Raw genomic sequence first — 16,504 nt, 5'->3', positions numbered from 1 at the left:
GCATGTGATACTTTTATAGAGCAGGTTGATACGGACGTGGTGATACCTAATATGTCTATTTCTTTTATTTATTTTGGTTTTAAACACTAAAAGCACTTTAAAAAAAACTCCATGATTGTCTCATGTAGGGCCTCAATTTTTGTGGGATGAGGTGACGGTTTGATTGGTACTATTTTGGTCTATATTGGAGTTTTTGATTGTTCGGTAATATACTTTTTGTAATGTAGGGAGACAAAAATTGCCGTTTTAGCACAGTTTTCACTTTAGGGGGTGGATCACATTATATTTTTATAGAGCAGGTTGATACATACATTGTGATACCTAATATGTCTATTTTTTTTATTTTATTTAGGTTTAAAACAATAAAAGCATTTTGGGGGCAATTGTCTTATATAGGGGCTCATTATTTGCTGGATGAGGTGCCTCTGATTGGTACTATTTTGGGGTACATATGACTTTTTTTATCACTTTTTATACAATTTTTTGGTAAGTGAGGTGGGTAAAATTGCAATTCCATCATAGATTTTTTTTAATGCCATTAACCATGCGGGAAAAGGGACACGATCTTTTTATAGATCAGGTTGTCACGGACGCAGCGATACCAAACAGGCAGTACCTGTCAGGCTCAAAGTTACCATGGGAAGTCGCGATGGCTGTGAAGGCGTCCGGTTGACATGTAACCACAGAAGCGCAGCGACCCAATGGAGAGGGAGTTCCTCCCTCTGTTAAACCCCTTCCATACAGGGGTCTCTAAGGGCCGCGGCATTAAAGGGGTTAAACGGCCGACATCTGTGCCTGCACCGATGTCGGCCGTAACAGCAAAGTGTCAACTGTATGTTACAACTGACACTCTGCCGTGGCCCGGCCATCCTGAATATGATATGGGGAGCGCTGGAATATAGTGGGGGATCGGGCACATGGGGAGCTGCAGGGGGGGGGGGATCATATATACATGTAACAAGGTTCTGATCCCCACAGTCATGAACTGTGGGGATTAGAACCATTCAGCCGGCATTACTATGCTCTGATTGGCTAGTCTGGGATCTCAGCACTGCCATCATGTCTGTAGACATGGCGACAGCTTAATGCCACAATGAACCTGTACGTCATGGAGGCTTAATGCAGTGCAGTCCATGATGTACAGGTATGTCATGGTGGCTTAAGGGGTTAATCCACTGCTCTTTAGAGCTCCCTCCCATTGAAAAGAATAGGAATCAGACACCATAGTGGCTGGCGGTGGCATTTTATGAACAGGCCCTTAAACAGGTGACTCTAAAGCCTTGGTAAGGACACGCACCGCATCTTCAGCAATTTCTTTAAGGAAGCCAGAGAGCATCCAGTAAGTGGTACCAAACGAGATGCCCCCTGCTGCCATGGTACCTATCACTGGGATAGTGCTAGCAAAATACTCAACTACCATAAGACCCCCTGCTGCCCCTCTGGCTAGCAAACTGGCGACCAGCTCTTTGTTTATCTCTTGTATAACTAAGGGGGACTTGATCACTGATATCAACTCGCTGACGTCTTTACCAAACTTGTTGGCCAACTTTTTTAGAGAGCGCTCATCCAAGCCAAAAGCTTTCCGGTAGTTATTCATGGCTTTCACCAAGATTCCTATGTCACAGGCTACAGACAGGCCTGGGATCGGGACTGTAGCCACTGCACACGAAAGAGTAGCCAACTTCCAGATGTCCTTCCTCAGAGCCTCACGCTTCTTTTGAAGAATGGGCAGAGAAATGGTAGGTAGAGAGATCAGGAATATGTGTCTTTTATGTTTCGGAAGCTCCATTTCTAGAGTGTCCTGCATTTCTTGGAAGTCGTACTTGTCCAGATCCAGGCATGAGAGGAGAAAAACCTGAGGCTCGATGATTCCTCCGTCTTTGAGACTTTGAATGCAGTGATCTCGAATTTCCTTAAGTATGTTCTGCTCATTGTAGGTCTTCTTCCTTCGTTTCTCGGAGGCCAGTAAGTCAGAATCGACTTTGGATCTCACAAAATAGAATTTTTTGTCCATTTTCTGAATCGCCTTCGCCAGGAGTATGTCATTTTGCTTGAAGCGTTCTGATGACATGATGATGAAAAAGTCGTATCGACTGAAATCAACAGACTGAAGATAATTGTCGGCTACAAAATCTGGAGTTCCTATTCCTGGAAGATCCCAAACATTCACGTTAGGATACTGCGGGTGAGGGTATGACATGGGCTTCTTGGTTGTCTCCACCACACCAGTTCTGGCAGAGCCTTCTTCTTCATCATCCATCCCACGGATAGCGTTGACAAAAGTGGACTTTCCTGTTCCCGACTCTCCAGTGATGGCAATGTTTAATGGGGCATTTTCAATTTCCTTAAGGGACTCACTGAGTTTCTCGGTTGCTTTACAGAGGTCCCCATCTTCTAAAGCAGACCTAATTTCTTGCACTTCCTCTGTGGTAATGATGTCGAAAGAAGAAGAATCCATTTTCACTTATTGGCCTGAAGAAAAGTAAGAAAGAATTGGTGAGAACAGAACTTTACCTTAATTCACTAAAATCATTTTTGTTATCACTACATAGTTAGAAGCGATGACCAGGTACGATTGGACTTGTGCTCCAGAATATTGGATGAGTGTGAGCTCTTCATGATCAGGCAGACTTTATTACCCAAATTTTAGAAAAAGCTGAGTGAGCACTCACAGCATTAGGACCATAGGGATACATTTAATGATAATTACAGGAATAACCTGTGTAATAAAAACCTTCTAAAAATGCATGTATGGAACAAATAAAATACAATGGTACCAAGGCTTAAAATGAATAAAATTCAATTGCAGATACTAATGGTGGGGTGATGACTCTGTACCCACAATATGCAGTAATGGTATGCAGCGTTTGCAAATGTCTCTTTGGTTAACCAATTGGTTATGCTGAAAGTCACTGTTAAATATCGCAAACCGCAAAACAAACCGAATGTCCTGTAAATATATATATGGATATCACCACGCGGGTGCAGATGGATGATGTGTAACAGGACAAGAAAAGTCCATCCGGAGTTTACTTGTATTTGTTCAGCTATTTAACATTGCCGCCAAGGCAAGTGAAGTAATATTTCCAGGTTCCTACCTGTCTCCTGCTGTGCCGTTCCCCTGAGACGTGTAGTTCGTTTGTACGAGGAGCGAGCGGTGCCGGCAGCACTCAGCGTCTCGCGTCGCCCGCCTCGAGTGAATGACGTCACGTTATCGCGGGATTATGCAAACAGGAGTGATACCTTGTCGGCGGCGTCTGTAACTGTGAGCTGTATCGATGATTTTAGTTGAAAATGGTTACCACTGAGGAAGGGGTGTAGACGCCCCGAAACGCGTCTGGTAAAGGAAGGATAAGCGCCCACCTAACCAACCGGATATCTACTGAAGTACTGCATGGCCATGCGATAAAGATTTTCAACTAAAATCATCGATACAGCTCACAGTTAGAGACGCCGCCGACAAGGTATCACTCCTGTTTGCATAATCCCGCGATAACGTGACGTCATTCACTTGAGGCGGGCGATGCGAGACGCTGAGTGCTGCCGGCACCGCTCGCTCCTCGTACAAACGAACTACACGTCTCAGGGGAACGGCACAGCAGGAGACAGGTAGGAACCTGGAAATATTACTTCACTTGCCTTGGCGGCAATGTTAAATAGCTGAACAAATACAAGTAAACTCCGGATGGACTTTTCTTGTCCTGTTACACATCATCCATCTGCACCCGCGTGGTGATATCCATATATATATTTACAGGACATTCGGTTTGTTTTGCGGTTTGCGATATTTAACAGTGACTTTCAGCATAACCAATTGGTTAACCAAAGAGACATTTGCAAACGCTGCATATTGTGGGTACAGAGTCATCACCCCACCATTAGTATCTGCAATTGAATTTTATTCATTTTAAGCCTTGGTACCATTGTATTTTATTTGTTCCATACATGCATTTTTAGAAGGTTTTTATTACACAGGTTATTCCTGTAATTATCAATAAATGTATCCCTATGGTCCTAATGCTATGAGTGCTCACTCATCTTGTTCTAATTGTATTCCACTTTTTTATTGGGGTAGGGCACCCATTTGTGAGCTAGTAGCACCCATCATAGCCACTAGGTGTGAGCCAACCACTTATTTATTGATATCTTTATTACCAAAATTTTGTTTGGAGAATAATAACATTTTGGTTGAATGATGTTTAGAAAAAGATATTGATGAGAATGTCTGAATAGTGATGACCTGACCACTGGACCTCAGAGATCTCTAGTATTCATGAAAGGCATTTCTCTACCCCTGCATTCACACTGCATTTTGGAGTGTACTTTGGAGGTAATGTTACCAGAAGTATACCTCCGACGTATATATCTGCAGCTGCATAGGTTTCACGATTCCGTGTGGTAGGCTGTTTTTACTGGGTGTCTGTGTGTGGAATTGTGCAGTAAACTGTGTTATTTCAAACTGCAAAAAGAAAAAGTATAACGATATACCACCTTAAGTAGAGGTATAACCTCCTGGCACTCTGGAAGTAATCAATTGGAGTCGGGTTCCCACTCCGTTCAGTAAAAATAGAAAAACTCCAGTTGTTTTGTGAGTCAAATGATATTCAGTTTATTTTGACTGTTTATTATGTTAATTGAAGCCGCACGTCAAAATAAACAGAATATCATTTGACTCACAAAACAACTGGAGTTTTTCTATGATATACCACCCTAACAGAGTTCAGATGTGGACCCGTTTGGCCCTCATTGGGTGAATGTCAGGATATATTTGACATATACACAGGGAGCTTTTCGAGTGCATATAGCAAACGGCATTGCACAGCACAGTGTGAAAGCACACTAACACAGCTTTGTCCCTGACTGGGCACTGCTATTGCAACCAAGGCCCCATTAAAGAGGCCCTCTCACCCCTCCTGACATACCTGTTTTAATAGCTTTATGCATTCCCCATGTAATAACAATTCTGGAGCATCTATTTTTATGACTCTATGTTGTGCCATTCCTTTATTGTTCCTGCTAGAAGTAATGAATGAATTGCTAGCAGTCTGCAGTAAGGGTACAAAGGGGTGGTAACAAGTTGGGGGTGTTCCTGCACAGTCCAAAAATGGCAGCACTGATTGGATAGAGTGAGTCTGTGCAGGTAAACCCCCAACTGGATACAACACCTCTGTCCCCTTACTGCAGGCTGCTTGCAATTTATTCATAACTTCTAGTTGAAATAATAACGGAATAGCACAACATAGAGCCATAAGAATAGATGCTCCAGAATTGTTATCACATGGAGAATGGATGAAGCTATTAAAATAGGCAGGAGTGGTGACAGGTCCTCTTTAACCTCAGCATCTGTAGGGGGACCAGTGGGTGGACTTCCGCCAGAAATGGTACTGTGGTCGGCTAATGTCATCCTGCCAGGCTCATTAGATAAAAACAACACATCGACAGTGAGGTGGATTGGGTGAAGAACAAATATAATTTGTTTTTACTTTGTGCCGAATGACCATAAAATAAAAATGGAAGATCTTTGCCATCAAAACACTTGGAGTCATTCTACCTGGTGGGAATATCATGATATATCTTCAACAGTTTCTTACTCAGTAATGGTCCTTTTTATGTTCTTATTAATGTTACACAGTATTCAACAGCCATTGTCAGCAATTTTGGAGGTCATGAAGGGGTATCCTTGGTCATCCAGTCACCCACAACCCTTTATCTGCTCCCTACCCTCTCCCTTCTTTTATGCTAAGGACAATATAACAATATTATTAGAAGAGATGAGCAAACTTTAAAAAAATTCAATTTGGATGATTCGCCGAATTTTCTATAAAGATTCAATCTGAATGTATTCATGGCGAAGCACGTTAAAAAACTGCTATTTTCCGGCTGCAGAGAACCTGTTGTACGGGGTTACACTCTCAGGTTGGGCGGTGATGACAGATTCTCTTGCAGACCACAGGGTTAAAGTCCAAATGTTGCTTTATTTATAACACTCCGGCAATACCGGCAACCCTAGTTATAATTCACTGGGTAACGTGAAGGTTTAGCACCACAAAACATAAGCCAAACCAAAATAAACACCTTGCCGTCTGGGCTCTGGCTAATACAGTGAAGTTTCTAACTCACCTAGTGAACACAGGTCACACAGAGAACTCAGCTTCTCTAGCCAGCAGGGCAGCCAGCTCCCCAGAATTTCTCCAGGCATCACTCTCCCCAGATTGACAGCCTGGACTGTGCATTATTTCCCCTTGACGATCCCAGCTGGCTTCAGCTGAGGATCCCTCAGGCTAGGGGAAAACCTTTCCCGGAATTGGGTGGACTGGGGAGGTCCCTCTACCAAGCCTACCTTCTCCCAGTCCAATAAAATCCAGCCCATAAACTTAACAAAACTGTCTCAGCAACCTACACATTGCTGAGACCATTTTAACCTTCTGGATTTTATTTACCTCACCCAGTTGAGGAAGCTGGGTGGGATATACACCCTTTCCAGGACTTTACCATACACTTTTCTGTTCACCTTACCACACTGTATATTGGTGTAGAACACTGTGCATTGAAGAAACACGCATAGGGAGAGTCTGCTGTGGTAGTGAAACAATACTGTGAGTCAGTATCACATGCAGATGACAGGCATCGCTCTTAGAATCACTGCACACTTCACTTATTTGGTCAGTTATGGGGCCAAAATTGACCAAATAACTCAATTGTGAACTCAGCCTTACAGATTTATGTTAGTGTCGGGTATAAAGAACTGTGCAGACACCCAAGATCCTACTATAGAGTGAAAGTGCGCACTCCTTTTACACCATCGTCAGCTGATTCCACATAGATTTCTACAGAATCTGTTCTGTTACACGCTGAGACAAGTAGTGCCCCCTCACAGTGTGGAGAGGGTGTCAGCAGTAAGTTTGTGTTGACGTCACTGTTTATTTTGCCCTTCTTCTCATCCGTCATAAGAACAACCCCAAAAAAATGGATCCTGTCCTTTGAGCACCCGCCCTCACATGGTCAGCATTTGGTCAGTAATCCATCAGTATTGCCAAGGCCTAAAAAAAACAGGAGTGGATCCAAAACAGACATGACACGTGATTGGAAAGTTTGCATGTCTTACACTCCTGCTTTCAAATCATGAGCCAATCCTGACACAAAATAGGGACCATGTGATGCAGGCCTTCCAGATGTTCCAAAGACAGGCTCCATGGGGTTTCTCATGTTTCCGTCCTTCTGACAGATCAGAAAAAGGGTAAGATAAATAGTGATGTGAACAAGGCCAAACAGGGACAATAGTGGTCCCATCATAGAGAGGATGGGTGGCAACCGCATGAGGAGTCAAGACAATGGCCTAGTTACAATATTGGGGGGGCAACCGCATGAGGAGTCAACACAGTGGCCCAGTCACAGAGTGATGAGGGTGGCAAACGCATGAGGACTCAACATAGTGGTCAGTCACAGAGTTGTGAGGGTGGCAAATGCATGAGGAGTCAACACAGTGGTCAGTCACAGAGTGGTGAGGGTGGCAAACGCATGAGGACTCAACATAGTGGTCAGTTACAGAGTAGTGAGGTGGCAACCTCATGAGAAGTCAACACAGTGGCCCAGTCACAGAGTGGTAAGAGTGGCAACCGCATGAGGAGTCACCACAGTGGCCCAGTTACAGAGTGGGGAGGTGGCAACCGCATAAAGAGTCAACACAGTGGCCCAGATACAGTATGGAAAGGGTGGCAAACATGAGGAGTCAACATAGTGGTCAGTCACAGAGTGTTGAGGTGGAAAACGCATGAAGAGTCAAAATAGTGGCCCCGTCTCAGAGTTCTGAGATGGCAACTGCATGAGGAATCAACACAGTGGTCAGTCACAGAGTAGTGAGAGAGGCAAACGCATGAGGAGTCAACATAGTGGTCAGTCACAGAGTAGTGAGAGAGGCAAACGCATGAGGAGTCAACATAGTGGTCAGTCACAGAGTGGTGAGGTGGCAACCACATGAAGTGTCAACACAGTGGACCAGATACAGTATGGGAAGGGTGGCAAATATATGAAGAGTCAACATAGTGGTCAGTCACAGAGTGGTGAAGTGGCAATTGCATGAGGAGTCAACACAGTGGCCCAGTCACAGAGTGGTAAGGGCGGCAACCGCATGAGGAGTCAACACAGTGGCCTAGTTACAGAGTGGTGAGGTGGCAACCACATGAGGAGTCAACACAGTGGCCCAGTCACAGAGTGGTCAGGGTGGCAAACACATGAGGACTCAACATAGTGGTCAGTCACAGAGTTGTGAGGGTGGCAACCGCATGAGGAGTCAACACAGTGGCCTAGTTACAGAGTGGTGAGGTGGCAACTGCATGAGAAGTCAACACAGTGGCCCAGTCACAGAGTGGTCAGGGTGGAAAACGCATGAGGAGTCAACATAGTGGTCAGTCACAGAGTTGTGAGGTGGCAAACGCATGAGGAGTCAACACTTTGGCCTAGTCACAGAGTGGTGAGGTGGCAACCGCTTGAGGAGTTAACATAGTGGCCTAGTCACAGAGTGATGAGGTGGCAAATGCATGAGGAGTCAACACAGTGGTCAGTCACAGAGTGGTGAGGTGGCAACCACATGAAGAGTCAACACAGTGGCCCAGATACAATATGGGAAGGGTGACAAATATACGAAGAGTCAACACAGTGGTCAGTCACAGGGTGGTGAGGTGGCAACTGCATGAGCAGTCAACATAGTGGCCCATTCACTGAGTGGTATGGGTGGCAAACGCATGAGGAGTCAACATAGTGGCCCAGTCACAGAGTGGTGAGGTGGCAAATGCATGAGGAGTCAACATAATGGCCCAGTCACAGAGTGGTGAGGGTGGGAAATGCATGAGGAGTCAACACAGTGGCCCAGCCACAGAGTGGTGAGGTGGCAACCGCATGAGGAGTCAACATAGTGGCCCATTCACTGAGTGGTGAGGGTGGCAATTGCATGAGGAGTTAACATAGTGGTCAGTCACAAAGTTGTGAGGTGGCAAACGCATGAGGAGTCAACATAGTGGTCAGTCACAGAGTTGTGAGGTGGCAAACGTATGAGGAGTCAACACAGTGGCCTAGTCACAGAGTGGTGAGGTGGCAACCGCTTGAGGAGTCAACATAGTGGCCCAGTCACAGAGTGGTGAGGTGGAAAATGCATGAGGAGTCAACCCAGTGGCCCAGATACAGTATGGGAAGCGTGGAAAATATATGAAGAGTCAACATAGTGGTCAGTCACAGAGTTGTGAGATGGCAACTGCATGAGGAGTCAACATAGTGGCCCAGTCACAGAGTGGTGAGGGTGGAAAACGCATGAGGAATCAACATAGTGGTCAGTCACAGAGTTGTGAGGTGGCAAACGCATGAGGAGTCAACACAGTGGCCCAGTCAGAGTGGTGAGATGGCAACCGCTTTAAGGAGTCAATATAGTGGCCTAGTCACAGAGTAGTGAGGTGGCAAATGCATGATAAGTCAACACAGTGGTCAGTCACAGCGTGGTAAGGGTGGCAAATGCATGAGGAGTCAACATAGTGGTCAGTCACAGAGTTGTGAGGTGCCAAACGCATGAGGAGTCAACACAGTTGCCCAGTCACAGAGTGGTGAGGTGGCAAATGCATGAGCAGTCAACACAGTGGCCCAGTCACAGAGTGGTGAGATGGCAACCGCTTGAGGAGTCAACATGGCCCAGTCACGGAGTGGTGAGGTGGCAAACGCATGAGGAGTCAACACAGTGGCCCAGTCACAAAGTGGTGAGATGGCAACCGCTTGAGGAGTCAACATGGCCCAGTCACGGAGTGGTGAGGTGGCAAATGCATGAGGAGTCAACACAGTGGCCCAGTCACAGAGTGGTGAGATGGCAACCGCTTGAGGAGTCAACATGGCCCAGTCACAGAGTGGTGAGGTGGCAAATGCATGAGGAGTCAACACAGTGGCCCAGATACAGTATGGGAAGGGTGGCAAATATATGAAGAGTCAACATAGTGGTCAGTCACAGAGTGGTGAGGTGGCAACTGCATGAGGAGTCAACATAGTGGCCCAGTTACAGAGTGAGGGTGGCAAACGCATGAGGAGTCAACATAGTGGTCAGTCACAAAGTTATGAGGTGGCAAACGCATGAGGAGTCAACATAGTGGTTAGTCACAGAGTGGTGAGGTGGCAAACGCATAAAGAGTCAAAATATTGGCCAAGATACAGTATGGGAAAGGTGACAAACACATGAGGAGTCAACTTTGTGGTCAGTCACAGAGTGGTGAGGTGGCAAACGCATAAAGAGTCAACACAGTGGCCCAGCCACAGAGTGGTGAGGTGGCAACCACATGAGGAGTGAACATAGTGGCCCATTCACTGAGTGGTGAGGGTGGCAACTACATGAAGAGTCAACACAGTGGCCCAGATACAGTATGGGAAGGGTGGCAAATATGTGAAGAGTCAACACAGTGGCCCATCCACAGAGTGGTAAGGTGGCAACCGCATGAGGAGTCAACATAGTGGCCCATTTACTGAGTGTTGTGGGTGGCAAACGCATGAGGAGTCAACATAGTGGTCAGTCACAGAGTGGTGAGGTGGCAACTGCATGAAGAGTCAAAATAGTGGCCAAGATACAGTATGAGAAAGGTGACAAACACATGAGGAGTCAACATAGTGGTCAGTCACAGAGTGGTGAGGTGGCAACCGCATGAGGAGTCAACATAGTGGCCCATTCACTAAGTGGTGAGGGTGGCAAACGCATGAGGAGTCAACATAGTGGTCAGTCACAGAGTGGTGAGGTGGCAACCGCATGAGTAGTCAACATAGTGGCCCATTCACTGAGTGGTGAGGGTGGCAAACGCATGAGGAGTCAACATAGTGGTCAGTCACAGAGTGGTGAGGTGGCAACCGCATGAAGAGTCAAAATAGTGGCCAAAATACAGTATGGGAAAGGTGACAAACACATGAGGAGTCAACATAGTGGTCAGAAAACTAACTGATGGTTACTATGGACCTAAATACGTCTTTGGATCATGTACTGTTTTTTAGTTAAAACTTCACTTTTATTGTTTAATTTAATACACATGGTCATTCCTTATCTCTATATATACATTAACACTATAGACAACTTATAATTATCAGTGGTGCGGGCTAGCTCTATCTTATTGTTTATATTATTTACTGTTTTTTGTCAGTTATTTCTGGCCTATTATTTCGGTATTTCTACTACTGTCGCCTGTATAGCTATTTGTATACCCCTATTAGGAGGTTCACTACCTTCATCTATGGGGTCGGTGGTATAGTCTTTACTATATTGACAATCGCTGTCATCACCACCACTGCTGCTGCTATACACCTATTAATTCTTTGTAGTAATAGGAAAATGAGCGAGCACTCATACACTTGGCAACCAGATTGACATATGCAGAAAATATTTATTAAATCCCCATAAAATACAAGTAATAAAATTTATAAGAACAATGTAGCAATAATATACAACATTACAGTAACATATACAGGCCCTTCTAAAAAAAATTAGCATATTGTGATAAAGTTCATTATTTTCTGTAATGTGCTGATAAACATTAGACTTTCATATATTTTAGATTCATTACACACCAACTGAAGTAGTTCAAGCCTTTTATTGTTTTAATATTGATGATTTTGGCGTACAGCTCATGAAAACCCAAAATTCCTATCTCAAAAAATTAGCATATCATGAAAAGGTTCTCTAAACGAGCTATTAACCTAATCATCTGAATCAACTAATTAACTCTAAACACCTGCAAAAGATTCCTGAGGCTTTTAAAAACTCCCAGCCTGGTTCATTACTCAAAACCGCAATCATGGGTAAGACTGCCGACCTGACTGCTGTCCAGAAGGCCATCATTGACCCCTCAAGCAAGAGGGTAAGACACAGAAAGAAATTTCTGAAGGAATAGGCTGTTCCCAGAGTGCTGTATCAAGGCACCTCAGTGGGAAGTCTGTGGGAAGGAAAAAGTGTGGCAGAAAACGCTGCACAACGAGAAGAGGTGACCGGACCCTGAGGAAGATTGTGGAGAAGGACCGATTCCAGACCTTGGGGGACCTGCGGAAGCAGTGGACTGAGTCTGGAGTAGAAACATCCAGAGCCACCATGTACAGGCGTGTGCAGGAAATGGGCTACAGGTGCCGCATTCCCCAGGTCAAGCCACTTTTGAACCAGAAACAGCGGCAGAAGCGCCTGACCTGGGCTACAGAGAAGCAGCACTGGGCTGTTGCTCAGTGGTCCAAAGTACTTTTTTCGGATGAAAGCAAATTTTGCATGTCATTCGGAAATCAAGGTGCCAGAGTCTGGAGGAAGACTGGGAAGAGGGAAATGCCAATATGCCTGAAGTCCAGTGTCAAATACCCACAGTCAGTGATGGTCTGGGGTGCCATGTCAGCTGCTGGTGTTGGTCCACTGTGTTTTATCAAGGGCAGGGTCAATGCAGCTAGCTATCAGGAGATTTTGGAGCACTTCATGCTTCCATCTGCTGAAAAGCTTTATGGAGATGAAGATTTCATTTTTCAGCACGACCTGGCACCTGCTCACAGTGCCAAAACCACTGGTAAATGGTTTACTGACCTTGGTATTACTGTGGTCAATTGGCCTGCCAACTCTCCTGACCTGAACCCCATAGAGAATCTGTGGGATATTGGGAAGAGAAAGTTGAGAGACGCAAGACCCAACACTCTGGATGAGCTTAAGGCCGCTATCGAAGCATCCTGGGCCTCCATAACACCTCAGCAGTGCCACAGGCTGATTGCCTCCATGCCACGCCGCATTGAAGCCTCCTGGGCCTCCATAACACCTCAGCAGTGCCACAGGCTGATTGCCTCCATGCCACGCCGCATTGAAGCCTCCTGGGCCTCCATAACACCTCAGCAGTGCCACAGGCTGATTGCCTCCATGCCACGCCGCATTGAAGCAGTCATTTCTGCAAAAGGATTTCCGACCAAGTATTGAGTGCATAACTGAACATAATTATTTTGAAGGTTGACTTTTTTTGTATTAAAAACACTTTTCTTTTATTGGTCGGATGAAATATGCAAATTTTTTGAGATAGGAAATTTGGGTTTTCATGAGCTGTAGCCAAAATCATCAATATTAAAACAATAAAAGGCTTGAACTACTTCAGTTGTGTGTAATGAATCTAAAATATATGAAAGGCTAATGTTTATCAGTACATTACAGAAAATAATGAACTTTATCACAATATGCAAATTTTTTTTAGAAGGACCTGTATTGTGGTAGATATGATCGATACTATATTCAATAAAAATATATTCAATAGAAATATTCGATAAATTGAATGGTAGAAAATTCAATGTTGAAATATTCGATAGAATATTCGATACCACTCAATAGTGTCGATAAATTCAATAATATATATCACACCAAAAAACTTCAAGTATATGCTGTTATTTGGGAAAGAGGGGGTATTATCTTCTAGCGCTCTATCCCAATTTGAGAAACTGAAGGTCACTGAAAATGTTGTAGGTGTATTCACTGGGAGCGCAATATGTTCATAAAGTGTCCACAGGAATCCTGATAATGTGAAAAGTCTCTTATAGCATATCCTTTTAAGGTCGATATGAGCTTTGAATCGAAGAAAACTTTAAATCGATATTTGGCTTACCGTCTAGCGTCTGTTGTCTCCCTATTGCTTCAATGGAGCTTTAAATATTTGCCGGCTTATTCAGTCGCTCCATACAGAAAGCTGGTTTCAATGTCGCGGGAGTTCCAAAGATCGCGGGAGTTGCCACTCTGTTCCACAATTTCCTTTGGTGCAACTTTCGACGATAAGAATAGTTAATCCTTTACTGTAGAAATTTTCTTCTGTATGGCCATACAGTATTATCGGAGGCTTTTCAATGCAGGTACATCACTTGTTTCACCCTACGCGTTACGGGTAGATTCACTCTCCCTTCCTCAGTGGTCAAGTGTCTGCCTGCTCTGCCTCCATTTTTATCCATTCCTTTAATTGTTTCCCAAATCTCGGACACCTGTTGTTCATGCTACTCCCAGTTGGCCAGGGAATCCTCCCACATAATCAGGGGATAATTCTATACAGCCTTGATTTTTTTATTTTATTTTTTCTCTTGCAGTTTCCATGCGTTTTTTATGCGTTTTTTTGGGGGACACATGCGTTTTTTGGCCCAGATGTCCCAATTGGTGTGATATATCATTGTGTGAAATATAAACTTGATATCTGATTGCTAACACTTATAAAATGACTTTTTATAATAAAATATTATTAAACAAATTTTCAAGATTAAAATATCAATATAAGAATATAAAACAATAAATAATAAATGTGAGGAATCTTGAAAGTTTCATAGGAATCTCGGAGCCAAGGACACGTCGCAGCACCGATAAACGGCCTAGCATGCGACGTGTCGTCGGCCACGAGACACCCAACCTACATAAATCCAAAAATTTCCAACTCCGAATTAAGGCCTTTCGTTTGTAGCGATCCAAATTCATAAATGCGTCTGGATTCTATCCTAGATATTTGTCTGATAAAATCACCGCCTCTCCAGTGTTTCTCCACCTTCTCCAGTGCCGTAAACACCAGACTTGATGGATCCTGATTATGCATCTCTTTATAATGTTTAGATAGGGAATGTTTATCATAACCCTTCCTGATGTTGGCAATATGTTCGGCCACTCTTTTTTTGAATGGCCTCTTGGTACGTCCTATATATTGTCTGTTACAGGGGCACTGGAGAAGGTAGATAACTCCACTGGAGTCACATGTAAGACAATCTTCTATCTCCCAATTAAAATTGTTCTGAGTCGAGGGGACATTAGTCGTCAGGCGGGGTTTTTTATTCATTCTACAACCCATACACCTTCCACATTTATAAAAGCCCTTCAAACTCAGCCAAGTTCCTGAAAAACTCAACTTATTCCGTTTCAACGGTTTTACGGTAGGGGCCACCTTGATACCTAGATTGGGTGCCCTAGTGAAGGTAATCTTCGGAACAGTCGGGAGTAAGTGTCCCACAATTTTGTCATTCAACACATGATGCCAATGGGTTTTAATAATTTTCTGAATCTTCCTATAATTCTCATTAAATGAAAGAACAACTCTCATGGCTTCTTCTTTATTTTGTGTTTTATCTTTCTCATTATCCATCTCATTTTTATCTTTATTGTCCTCCTTATTAAATAACTCTCTTCTATCTAATTTCCTAATTTGGTTGAGTGACTCCTCCACTAAGTTTTCAGGATATTCCTTCTCAATAAATTGTCTTTTCATCTCAATGGCTTCCATCTCAAAAGTATGTCCCTCTGTGCAGTTCCGCTTAATCCTACGGAACTGACCAGAGGGAACATTTGTCAGCCATTTTGGCAGGTGACAGCTAGAAAAATCAATATAACTATTTCTAGCTGTGGATTTACAAAATGTCTCACATATATATTTATTACCAGATTGTGTGACTAATAAATCCAAGAATTCGTTGCTCTCCTGTATGTTTGAGGTAAAGACCAGATTTTAATTATTAATATTAATTGTTTCTAGGAATTTTTCCAGTTCTTCTTTACTCTTTTTCCAGATGAAGATCACATCATCTATATAACGGCGCCACAGGGCCAGATCCGTCCCCAGCCTTGGCTTGATGAGGTTGTACTCCCACTCAGCCAAGAACAAATTAGTATAGCTGGGGGCAAATCTGGTCCCCATGGCGGTACCCCGCTTCTGCAGGAAGAATTCCCCCTCAAAAAAGAAGTAGTTGTGGCTCAGGATATACTCTATTCCTTTCGTTATAAATTCTTTTTTTATTGCTCCATACGAGCCATCTCTTATTAATTGCATTTTTACAGCATCAATTCCTTGCTGATGTTCAATCACAGTATAAAGTGACTGAACATAAAGTGTACCCATAATTCATCCAGACTGGACATCTAAGTTTTCCAGAATCTGTATGATTTGGATAGTATCTTTAATATAGGAATTGGTTTTCTTGACTATTGGCTGTAACTGTACGTCTATATATATTGGACAGGTTGGATGTGATAGATCCAATCCCTGAGACGATAGGACGTCCTGGGGGATCATTCGGATTTTTATGCACCTTGGGCAGGCAGTAGAAGCATGGTAGCCTCCTCTGTGTGCCAAAAATGAAATCCAGTTCCTGCTGTGATATTATACCATTATCCAATCCGTCCATACTGTATCTCCTGAGCTCCAACTCGAATCTCTCAAGGGGGTCTCCCCCCAATTTTTGATAGGTCTCCCCATCTGAGAGTTGTCGGAGACATTCCCTATTATAATTAATTGTGTCCATCACCACTACCGCACCTCCCTTATCCGCGGGGCGTATAGTGATGGAATGGCTTTTTTGTAGTTGTTTCAATGCCTCAAACTCTCCTCTGGTAAGATTGTTTGTGGCTCTTGGTCTAGCCTTTAGTTTGCAGATATCTTCCTCTACACACTTCTGAAAGGCTCCTATTTCTTTACTGATTTCACTCCTTGGGAACATATTTGATTTATTTTTTAGGAGGTTTTTGTTAGGT

General features: G+C 43.8%; 1 protein-coding gene across 4 annotated transcripts in view; it reads right to left on the bottom strand.

Moving 5' to 3' along the window:
- Positions 1–414: 414 nt before the first annotated feature.
- The window catches only part of LOC122929157 (interferon-inducible GTPase 5-like), a 54,688-nt gene continuing 38,598 nt past the window's right edge, over positions 415–16,504 (bottom strand). For 2 of the 4 annotated variants that reach the window (XM_044282666.1, XM_044282664.1), the window contains exon 2: positions 415–2,472. In XM_044282666.1, the coding sequence (XP_044138601.1) occupies positions 1,259–2,458 (1,200 nt within the window). In that variant the 5' untranslated portion in view covers positions 2,459–2,472 and the 3' untranslated portion in view covers positions 415–1,258. Of the gene's footprint in view, positions 2,473–3,098; positions 3,481–6,120; positions 6,212–16,504 lie in introns of those variants that run through there. The other 2 variants (XM_044282667.1, XM_044282665.1) reach the window with 2 other exon arrangements.

This window comes from Bufo gargarizans, chromosome 2 (assembly GCF_014858855.1).
Source record: "Bufo gargarizans isolate SCDJY-AF-19 chromosome 2, ASM1485885v1, whole genome shotgun sequence".
Lineage (NCBI taxonomy): Eukaryota > Metazoa > Chordata > Amphibia > Anura > Bufonidae > Bufo > Bufo gargarizans.
The sequence above is the reverse complement of the archived record's forward strand: the minus strand, read 5'-3'. Positions and strand labels throughout refer to the sequence as shown.